Source organism: Vicugna pacos, chromosome 21, assembly GCF_048564905.1.
Source record: "Vicugna pacos chromosome 21, VicPac4, whole genome shotgun sequence".
Taxonomy (NCBI): Eukaryota; Metazoa; Chordata; class Mammalia; order Artiodactyla; family Camelidae; genus Vicugna; species Vicugna pacos.
The window spans coordinates 26,597,619-26,608,496 of record NC_133007.1 but is presented as its reverse complement, the minus strand read 5'-3'; the positions used below and the strand labels follow the sequence as shown (position 1 = coordinate 26,608,496).

General features: G+C 55.8%; 2 protein-coding genes across 2 annotated transcripts; both read right to left on the bottom strand.

Moving 5' to 3' along the window:
- Positions 1–2,992: 2,992 nt before the first annotated feature.
- Positions 2,993–4,487, bottom strand: S100A6 (S100 calcium binding protein A6). The gene is made up of 3 exons (XM_072945904.1): positions 4,332–4,487; positions 3,561–3,719; positions 2,993–3,218 (listed from the first exon to the last, which is right to left on the bottom strand). Exons 2-3 carry the CDS (start codon positions 3,696–3,698, stop codon positions 3,084–3,086), a joined length of 273 nt encoding a protein of 90 aa, XP_072802005.1. The 5' UTR covers positions 3,699–3,719; positions 4,332–4,487; the 3' UTR covers positions 2,993–3,083.
- Positions 4,488–5,581: 1,094 nt separating this feature from the next.
- S100A5 (S100 calcium binding protein A5) lies at positions 5,582–7,563 on the bottom strand. Its single transcript, XM_015248192.3, has 2 exons — positions 7,423–7,563; positions 5,582–5,775 (listed from the first exon to the last, which is right to left on the bottom strand). Exons 1-2 carry the CDS (start codon positions 7,558–7,560, stop codon positions 5,632–5,634), a joined length of 282 nt encoding a protein of 93 aa, XP_015103678.2. The 5' UTR covers positions 7,561–7,563; the 3' UTR covers positions 5,582–5,631.
- Positions 7,564–10,878: the final 3,315 nt, after the last annotated feature.

Genomic DNA, 10,878 nt, shown 5'->3' with positions numbered 1-10,878 from the left:
AGGAGACCCTTTCGGGAGGAGAACAGGTGCCCTCTTCCCCTTTATAAGTAGAGAAAAATTGTCTTTCCTTGTCACTCGCCTTTGTTTTCTTTGGGGGGGATAATTATGTTTGTTTGTTTGTTTTAATGGAGGTACTGGGGATTGAATCCAGGACCTCATGCATGATCTATACCCTTCCCACACCTTGTCACTCACCTTTGAATGTCTGGTCCTCGAATGGGGCTCAGCCCAGGGTAAGACCTGAGCCAAGTCAGCCCTGACTCACTGATTATTTCTATAAATCATCTGGTACACTATCAATGTCATTAAAACATTTAAGAGAAAAACAAGGAGAAATGGCCAAAATATGGCATGAGGAGATAAACACGAAGGAACTGGCAAGGGGATGGAGAGGGCCCCGCTCCCCACTTACACTTTACTTGGGGTCGAGGCACTTACTTCGCTATAACTTAGCTTATCCACTTGTTAAATGGGGTTAATGATACCTACTACACATAAATCCTCTGAGCATCACAAAAGACAATGGATATGAAAGTGCCTTGTAAAAATAAAAGTGCTGTACAAACGTACAGCGGCATGACGCTTGACAATTTCAGATTTGCCTGGCAGAGAACAAAGAGCTACGGCCTGTGACTCAGTCCTAAGCCCCTCCGCCTGGGGCCCGCCCCCGCCTGCAGACGGGCCGGGGTGCTGCTGTTTCAGCTCCACGGCAGGGGTGACTCGGTTGCAGGCTGGATGCTCATTTATGCACAGCGAGGGAAAAAGGAGCCTCAGCGAGCGGAAACCCGTGCCGGCGCCGCTTCCACCAGCCGCCTGCAGGCGGATCAGACTTCCTGGATCAGCCTCAGCAAAGGGACAGCGGGTGTGCGAAGCACCCAGCTCCCACCCGAACGTCTCCCTCCCCTCCAAGCCCAGGCCCCACCCTGTTCCACAGAGTGAGCTGAAGGCTTCACCTCCAACGTTATATCAGTGGCAGGCAAATGCAACAAAAATGACCAGTCTGTGCCCCTCTCCACACCCAGTCCCACCCTCCGAGTCCAGCGCACCCACAAGATTCCACTGGAAATGCTGCTTCCTCCCGCTGGCCCCCCGCCCCCTAAAAAAAAACTTAAAAATCATGCCCTCAAAGCAAACAAAAGGTTTGCTATATGTTTCGGCTTTTATTCTATTTTTTAAATCCGTGTTCCTGTTCCCCTCCACTACTGCGGAAAGGCAGGAGCTAAAGGACACGCCTGTTTATTTAGGAGGTGGAAGCCACACGCTTATAGATTCTCTTCAACCTCTCGGCCCGCCCACCCACTCAAGCTCCTGCAAATGGAAGGCTGAGCAGCCCCTCCCCCGGCAGTGTGTGTTTACTCACTGCAATGACCCCTTCTCCCTTTTTGTACCAAGGTCTTCTGGGCCCTGAAAGCGGGGGAAAGGAGGGGCAGGGTTCAGATTCCATTTGTATTTGCAAACCGCCTTCCTTTCATTGACTTGCTCATGGTGTGTCTTATATGAAGTTGAGTTGCTTCATTTGGAGGCTGACTGCTGGGCGCCAAAAGATCCCCGTGGGGACATTCCCTGAACGTCCAAGTCGTGTGTCCCTCCTCTCTGGAGGGTCTCCACCACTCCGCTGTTGGTGAAAACCAACGCCGACCCGCCCCCAGCGTCGCGCTCTCTGTCCACACGAGGGCGCTCGCTCCACGCCCCAATACGCTGGCCGCCGCGGCGCCAGGAGAGTCCCTTCCCCGAGGGAGCTGGATAGAGCTGACTTAGACTGGCTGTGCAGGCCGGGAGCGCAGGCCCTGGGTCCCTTCCTGCTTCTCAGCAGTGCCAGTCCCTGCTCCCTGCGGGGAAGGAGAGGCCACTAGAGAAGGAGGGATGCCAAAAGGTGAGGCTTGCAGCCCTCTTGAGACTGTTCACTCATGTTCACTCAACCCCACCGCATGAAGTTAGAAGACCACTTAATTCTACAAAGTTGGGCCCCCAGGGAAGTTGGGAGGTGAGCAAGAGAGGAAGGAGGATATGGTCTCTCTCTGAGGTCCCCGGAACCTAAAGAGGAACTTGCCTGACACAGACAAGACCTGGAGGGGATAGAATTACAACAATTGCCCCGACCCCTGAGACACAATTTACCCCCTTGCCCCCTCCCTGCCCCCACCTGAAAACACTAATGCAAACAATGGACTCAGACAACAATTAGTCATCTTCCCTGATGGGGGTTGAGAGCCAGGCTTGGCTCCGATGGAGTAACTGGGATGATTCATTCTGCTGAAGATGAGCTGGCTCAGTATTGATTGAAGGGCTTGAAGCTATGTTGCCCAGCTCCGGGGACCTTCACCCCTCCCTTTCACGAGCACCCTATGATTCACGTATTCTCACGGCTGTCAGCTCCTCAGACCACTGCCCCCAGCACAAAGGACTCCTAAAGCATGTCTCCCCCTTTCAGCCAGGGCAGAGGGAGCAGAACTGAACTCAACCACACAGCATCCGAGGTGATCTCGGACAGAGCGCTCCCCATCCAGGCTCTGGGCACACGGATATGCCTTCTCTGTCCCCACCTCACTGTGGTGAGAAAGTGGACCGGCCCCACCCCACAGCTCTTCTGGCCCTGCCCCTCTCACCACACCCAGAGCAAATAAACATGTCTTTGTCCTCTTGGACCCTGCTAGGACCATCTCTGACCCATTCTGGACCCATTACAGCCTGGCTCAGGCACCATTTCCTTCTCTAAGCCCATCCCAGAATGCCTTCTCCTGGGGACCACTTGAGCCTTTCCTTAAGATGGCTTCACTCAGAGCAGGCATCTTTTCTACTTCACATAAAGGCACCTTATGAGCTAGCAGCCGCCTTGTTAGGGTGCACCCACATCGTGTGGACCCTCCCACCTGCTCTCCTGATCTGGTGAGTCACTGAGTCACTCCCAGAGGTGCCTGTGAGAAAACAATCTGATGGCTGATGCAGCACCAGAGGAGGAAACAGAAATCATTGGGAAGCCAGGACACAGGGGTAGATTTAACCAAAGAAAAATATTTATTGTAGTTACGCACCACTAGACAGACAGGCTAGCTAGAGGGTGTCTCCACCTTTCCAAGTTATTTTCAGCCCCGGAGGACTTCATTATAGATCATGGCCAAGGCCCCCAGGAAGGTGACATATTCTTGAAAATTCACCACCTGGTCCTTGTTCCGGTCCAGGTCGTCCATCAGCTTTGCAATTTCAGCATCCTGCAGCTTCTAACATGTCAGAACGGGAAATCCATCAGTGGTGATGAGAACCCTGGTTTCTCTGCCTTTCCCCGTCCCAGGCAGCGCTCTCTCATACAGGTGGCTCTGTGCTCACTTGTCACCAAAGATCCAAGTCCACCTTGGATTCACTTGGCTTTACTTCCCTGCTCCTACTCCTCATTAAGGGGAGTAAGTACCAGGCTAAGAGCACCCCTGGCCCCTCAGGGGTGTAGGCCAGGAAGGCACGTGGTCTCACGCGGGGCCAGAATGTGGGTAAGTGTGAGTCAGAGGCACCTGGCACCTCCCCCCTCCCCTAGTCCTGCTTCTAGAGGGCCAGGGGAGACCGCTCACCGCCCCGATGGTGAGCTCCTTCTGGATCAGCTCCTTCAGCTCACTCTTGCTCAGGGTGTTCTTGTCACCCTCCCGGCCGGAGTACTTGTGGAAGATGGCCACCAGGAGGCCAATAGCCTGATCCAGGGGGCACGACATGGCTGGAGGCTGGGCTCAGAGCTGGGGGCAGAGAGGCTGGTCAGCACCCTGGGTGGCAGGGCCTTCTCACTCACCCATACACCCCAAGACCTCTGTCCCAACACCCCCAACTCCCTTTGACTACCCTGCCCACCGCCAGGTGTCAAACGACATCAGGGGCCAGCCCAGGGCTTGAAGGGCAGGGAGCGGGCAGACTCGAGGGCCAAGAGATCTGTGGCCGCGGGGGACCAGAGGAGACGGGGCTGGAGGACTCTAAGGAGCAAACAGGACCGCAGCCGAGAACTCTTTTCCAAGGGTTCCGGGCAAAGTTGGGGAGTATGCTGGGGGATGGGGATGGAGGCTACACTCCCTCTCTCTTCCTCTCTCACTCTCTCTCCCTCTCCCTCTCACAGAGCCGCGCACTGCGGCGCTGACACACCCGGGACACACCCTCCCGCACCGAGAAGGGCCACTGCGGGGAGCCGCCCCGCTGGATGCCTTAGCCGGGGGCCAGCCTGGCGGCTCCGGCCTCTCCCCGCCGGCCCGGGAGCGCCGCAGAGCGGCCGGGGCGGGATGCAGGCGCCGCGCACGGCCCGCGGCCTCCCCCTAGGGCGGGCGGCTCGGAAGGACGGGGCTGCCCCGGCGAGGACTCACCGCGGCTGCAGCGGAGCCAGAAGGGAGCGGCCGAGGGGACGCGGCGCGCGGCCGGCCCGCCCTCCTTATAGCGGCGTGTCCGGGAGGCCGGCCCGGCGAGAGCCCACCCCGCCCGCCGCCCGCCCCGCGGCCCGCCCCGCGCCCGCCGCTCGCTCGCACCCGGGCCCCAAGCTTTCCACGCCTCCTGCCCCGGGCCCGTCGGGGCTCCTCGGGGTGGGGGCGCTTAGGGGGGGCCGCGGCCAGCCCAGTGACCTTGAGCTCCCTCCTGCCTAATTCCCAAAACTCAGTTTGTCCTCCACCGCGACGTGACACGGCATGCGGAGGAGGTGCAGGGCCGTGTGTGTGTGTGTGTGTGTGTGTGTGTAGGGGGAAGAGAGTGGAGAAGGGTGCCCCCCAGGGGCGTTCATGGTCAACGCTAGAGGAAGGATGGGGCGCAGCCCTTGGTCTACGCGATGTGATTTAAAGGACCCCTCGAACACCCATTCCTCTAGCAAAAAATTCCTGCCACTACTCCGCTCCCTTTCCCCACCCTCCACCCTGAATTCCACCCGCAGCCTGTTGGCCGTTAAAATACACACACACCAGAGCCGAGCCCTTTAGGTATTACTAGCTATTTACCCTCCAGTTAAGTTTTTTCAGAGCCTCTCTTGAAAAAACGATTTTGATATGGGGAGAGGGAGAAAGCAAAAAGCCCTGGACTCCAGAGATGAGTGGGGTGGGGTGGGGCAGGGCGGGCTGCAAGGGCTTGCTGCTGAAGGGGGGGTGGCGGAGATGGAAAGGAGGCTGGTGTGGAGGTCAAGACCGGGCTCCCCCCCTTACCAGGGTTGTCAAGTGGCCTCCTGCAAACTGGTGACAAGTCAGACTGGCCTTTCCATCACTGCCCTCAGGAAACATATCCCAGCCTCCCAAGGGTCCTCGCTTTCAACATACTTTCCCTCTTAGCTTTCTCTGCATATTTGCAGCATTCCTGGGAGGCGAGCAAAAGCCTGGCCGGACTTCTCCATTTTCCAGGAGGGCAAAAGGGAGTGTGGATAAGCTTAGTCACGTCCTCACTGTAGGGCAGGAAAGGGGGTGGGAGGCTGTCCACCCACCTAAGGAGAAACTCTGTCTTGCCCCACCCCACCCCCAGCCAAGGTGGACAAGACATCTTCAAACCAGCCCCAGATGCCTGGAATGGAAAATCTTTATTTCCTCTGCTAGAAGGGAAGGCCCAAGCAGGGTCCTTCTAGGAGGACAGGGAGGGCAAGAGACTTCAGAGGGTTTGTGAGAGGAGCCGCGGAGGCCAGGGACTGAGCCCCGGTCATTGGTTGTCCTCCAGGAAGAAGTCATTGTAGGCCATGCACAGCGTGGTCAGGAACACCGAGTACTCCTTGAAGTCAATCTCCTGATCGCTGTTTTTGTCCAAGCTCTTCATCAGGTCATCGATGCTACTCTCCTTCATCTTCTTCGAGGGCCCAGGTAGAAAGACAGGTCAGCCACCCCTCCGAGCCCTGCCCTGACACTGCGTGCTGGCACCCATCCCCTGGCAAGGCAGCTTCAGGGTGATCCCAGCCAAGTCAGCTACATAGAGCATCTCGACCCCCAGAGTTTCCCCCGGGCCACACCCAGCACAAGGCCTGGCACCGAGCAGGGGCTCAGTGATCTGACTCCTGAATCTAATAAACTACAAGAGAAAGGCTAGTGCAGCCCACTTCCCCGCAACACTTTCTGCCACCCAAAGAAAGAAGGATCTAGATTTCGTACAACACCTAATAGAAACGACTTGGTGACTATGTGGCACTGAGCAAGGTCCAAGTCTTATTCTGTCCCTGTTGGGGACAGCTGAGAATTGACCAGACATCTCTCCTGCTAGAACAGCTGTATGGAGTGAGTGCCTGGCCTCCCATCGTACTGTCTACCTCGTCCTCTGTCCTCACAGCCCAGCTCCACCAAGAGGATGAGACAGGGCCCTCGGGTGGAACAGGAGGAAAATACAGACACATCCTGCCCTCTCCTCTTCAATGCCCTCAACTCCAGCTTCTCCACAGGAGGCAGGACTTCAGGACATACGGAGATGGAAACAGCCTCTCTGCAACGTCATCCTTGTCCCCAGTCTGGGCTCCCGTTATAGCCAGGCCCTCCCCAGGGTCTCTGTCCCCCTGTAGTTAACCCTGCTGGACCCACGGTCCCTCTCTCTGCCCTCATTAACTCCAGGATGCAGAGATTTTGGCTGGAAGGCCAGAGGGGAAGCCTGGTGACACCCACACCTGCTTCGGTCCCTTGCCCACAAGGACACACTCGTTGGAGCTTCTCTCTGGAGAGGCCCCCTGGATTAAGGATGTGACAGAAGAGCACCTCCCCACCACCACCACCACACCCAGGCTGATTTTAAAGGAAAGAGGGAGGGTGACACATGGGCCTGGTCTGGAACTCCAGCCTCTCACTAGCTGGGTGTCCTTGGACAAGTTACAGAATGTATCTGAGCCTCAACTGTTTTTTAACTGTAATAATAATATAATGACTACCTTATGGGCCCTCGCCTCTGTCAGTTGCCTCCCTCCCACCATCGCCGTCTGGTATCAGTTCTGTCTCCTTCCAACTTGTGTCCACCAACTAGCAGAGTGAACCTATTGGTTCTCATGTCAGCACCAGCTGAGAGCCCTGGACATGCCAGACCCTCAGAGGAGAACCAGGAGGGGCCCTGCCCTTGAGCTGGATGCGGCTGACCTGGACACCTGGACCCCCTCATCCCCCACAACCCCTTGCACCGGCTCCATAGCTGCGAGAGCCCAATCCCCACACAGAGGGTTCCTTGATCTGGTTCTAAATCCTCACGCAGCCTGCAGCCCACCCTCCAGACCCTTGCAGTCCCTTCTTCCTTCCCAGTGACATCTAACTCATCCCCTGGCAGGCCTCAGGCTGTGTTGGCCCACAATGTCCACCTGCTTTTGAGTCTCTGTCCATCCCCTCCGGCCATTCTGTCCTGGCCAAAACAAGTACTCTGCGGGCAGGTGTATTGGTATTTCTCTTTTCTCCCCTTCCCTTCCCCACGGGAGGAGCCCTGGGGGGGAGCCCTGGGACCCTGGGGTGTGGGGAGGGGACCACCATCTACCTCGCCAAGACACAGCTCCTTCTTGATCAGCTCCTTCAGCTCCTTCCGGCTCAGAGTCAGTTTGCTGCCCTCTCTGCCTGAATATTTATGGAAAGTGCTGACCATCATGGTCAGGGCCTTCTCAAGAGGAGTCTCCATCACACTGTGACGTTCTGGAGGCAGAAGGGAGAGGAAATGATTGCCTTGCCCAGGAAGCTGGACCTTCTGCTTCCCCATCACTAGCCCACCTCCAAGCTGCTCCCTCAATGACTCCATGATGAGACTGAAATCTACCAAGTGGACCCCAACGACTCAGGACAGGTTGTAATGAGACCCAGGGCAAACCTGGAACCCCCGGAGCAGGGACACTGACCAGCCCCAAAGGAGCCTAGGAGATGTCTCAGGGCAGAGGGATGACAAGGTGGCCTCCCCAAAAGAAGAACTGGTGGCAGATGGTGGAACAGAGAAAGGGTCAGGATTTTTTCCCTGCCATGTCAAGCTTGGGCACTCATTTTTCGGAGGCAGTCCTCACCCTAGTCGCCCTCCAGGGCCTGGGTGCCTGAATCACCTGTTATCAGGGAGTGTCCCACTCTAGAAGTGGGGAATGGGGCAAAGAGAGAGTCCAGGGGTTAGAGGAGACTGGGGCTGGAGCTGGAAGATAAGATCTTCAAAGGAAACCAGGGAGAGGTGATAGGGCTTGTCCAGCTGGTCTCCCGTCTCTTGCCCAGAGACCTGTACACACAGACCGACCACAAGGCAGCAAAGGGGGTGGGCCTGCTGAAACCTCCAGGGTCACTCTGAGAGCTGCATCCAGAGGCTGGGTTTGAATGGGGCCCTCCAGTCCATCTGCACAGCCACACCCACCCAAAAGAAGAGGAAGTCGGAGCTCCTGTGACTCAGGCTCGAAAACCGCTTCCCCCTTCAGGAGGAAGGAGCCAACACCCAGGGAACTCAGGGGCTGCAGGTAAGTCTGTGTAGAGTCCTGAGCAAGGAAGGGAGGAAGGCACTGCTGTCTCTTCCCTTCAGCCCAAAGCCCACCTCGCAATTCTTGAGCTGGACCCTTCATTCATCTCCCACCACCCAAAACCGTCAGCTTGTCCCCACTTCCAGGAGACTCAGCCAGGACCACAGTGGAAGAAGGCAAGGGTCTCTGGGCGTCTGCAGCAGCATCCTGGCTGGTCCTGATCCCCACCTCCACCCCAGAGCTGCTTCTCGGGAGATTCCGGAAGCCACAGGTCCAAATACTCTCCCTCTCCTCCCTGAGCACATGCCCACTTATCGGGCCGGGCCTTCCTTGGTGGAGGTCACGGGAGCTGGTCACCCTCTGGCCTCATCACCAGCTTACCCCACCATACAGATGAGCAGGGAGATCAGAAGGAAGGACTCACCAAGGAAAGAGGGAGCCAAAGGACTCACAGAGCGGAAAAAAGCTCCCTCCCACTGCTCTCTGCCTTTATCCCCTGGCTCCAGTCCCCAGGAGACCAGCGGAGAGAAAGGGCCAATGAGAAGGGGCCAGGGACAAGGAGGCCCAGGTCAGAGCCTCCTGGGGTGCGGCTGGGGAGAACCCCCCTCTGCCAGTCTCATACTCCTTGTTTCCAAACAGAAGGGATGGAGGCACACTGAGTTCACCAAGGCACACAGACCTTCAGTCCCAGAAGCTTTGTTTTCTCAACCAAAAATCAGAACTCACAATCTGATGGGACAATAGCCAGGCTGCCCTGGAAAGAAGACCCAGGAGATGTGGGACAAATGCAGGTACCCCCCCCCACCCCGTGCCCTAGGCTGTTCTCTTCCCACCCACTCCAGGAACAGAACAGACACATCTTGAGATGGAAATCAGTGAGGGAAGATGTTTTCCACCAAGGGCATGGTCAAGGTCATTAGCAAGTATAGAGCCTAAGATTTCTTTTTTTAATTGAAGTATAGTTGATGTATAATGTTGTGTTAGTTTCTAATGTACAGCACAGTGATTCAGTCAGACATTAATATATTTTTTTCATTACAGGTTATTACAAGATACTGAGTATAGCTCCCTGTGCTGTACAGCAGGACCTTGTTTATATATCTTATATTTAATAGTTTGTGTCTGCTAATCCCAAGCTCCTAATTTATCCCTCCCTCACCTTTTGTTTTCTATGTCTGTGAGTCTGTTTCTGTTTTGTAAGTAAGTTCATTTGCATCATGTTTAAGATTCCACATATAAGGGATACCATATGATATTTATCTTTTTCTGTACAACTTACCTCACTCAGTATGATCATCTCCAGGCCCGTCCGTGTTGCTGCAAATGGCATTATAATTCATTCTTTGTCATGGCTGAGTAGTGGAGCCTAACATTTTTTTCTTTAGTTCTTGTTGGGGGAGAAGTTAGGTTTACTTATTCATTTGCTTTCAGAGGAGGTACTGGAGATTGAACCCAGGACCTCGTGCATGTTGCGCATGTGCTCTACCACTTGAGCTATTCCCTCCCCTCAAGAGCCTAACATTCTGAAAGGGCTTTTCAATGAATTGTTTCTTCTAAACCTCACTCATCATCCCAGGAAAGAATTGTCAGAGACGCTCAGAATGGAGAACTGAGAATCAGGGACCGGGGAGGAGACCGAGGAAGGGAAGGGCTGGGTGGTGGGAGCGAGGCCATGGGCCGTGGACCGGGGTGAGCAGGTCCAGGGTGCAGTAACAGATGGAGCAGGAGTCAGGGAGAGTTGCTTGTGTCTCAGGAGAGACTCAGCATTGCTCTGCCGGCACCAGTCCAAGTAGGAGGAAGGAGCTGAGTTAGGAGCTTAGCGCCTACCGCTGCTGCCGCCCCTTCCCGGCCTGCCTGGGTGCTCCCCGCTGCCCCCACTCCACTCCCAGGCCGGCCGGCAAGGCTAGAGAAGCCCCAGGGACGGTCGCTAAGCAACAGGAGTTTCCAAAGTAGAGAGTAAGGCAGGAGGAGGCCCAAGGGAGGGCGCTCCCTGGAAGATGGGCAGCCTGGGGCCGGGTTGGGGAAGGAGGGGGAGGCGGCAGAATTTTTCCTGGATCAAAATTCTACCCAAGTCTCTGTAGTCACACCCTGAGGGAACCTCTGAGTCATCTACCCACTCCACTGAAACTTGAGAAAAACACAATGCGATGAGAAGGAAAGGAGGAAGCTTGAAAGGTCAAGGGAACCAGACCTTCCCTGCCTCTGGACCTGCCTCTACTCACCTCTTCTTTAGGGTCCCCGTACCTCCCAGGCATGGCCTGGAAGTCTGATGCCCATCCCACCCACTGCCTGCTGGAGCTGCTCGCCTTCAACCTGAAGGGAAACATCATGCCTGATCTTTTCTGGGTGGAAAAAATCTCAATTTCATTGATCAGATCCTATGTCTGGAATTTTGTCCCCAAAACTATGGTCACCTCCCACCATCTCCCTATTCCCACCGCAGCCACTATCCTCCACTCATCCCTTCCGAGGTCCTTTGTCCTCTGCTGAAGAAGCATGGCTGCTAACTGGTA

What these genes read in the sequence shown, in the direction of transcription:
- S100A6 (XM_072945904.1), bottom strand. Translation starts at nt 3,698, where the DNA reads ATGTCGTGCCCCCTGGATCAGGCTATTGGCCTCCTGGTGGCCATCTTC. An exon ending in AGGAGCTCACCATCGGGGCG is followed by an intron (nt 3,219 to 3,560) that starts GTGAGCGGTCTC and finishes CTGACATGTTAG; the next exon opens with AAGCTGCAGGATGCTGAAAT.
- S100A5 (XM_015248192.3), bottom strand. Translation starts at nt 7,560, where the DNA reads ATGGAGACTCCTCTTGAGAAGGCCCTGACCATGATGGTCAGCACTTTC. An exon ending in AGGAGCTGTGTCTTGGCGAG is followed by an intron (nt 5,776 to 7,422) that starts GTAGATGGTGGT and finishes GGGCCCTCGAAG; the next exon opens with AAGATGAAGGAGAGTAGCAT.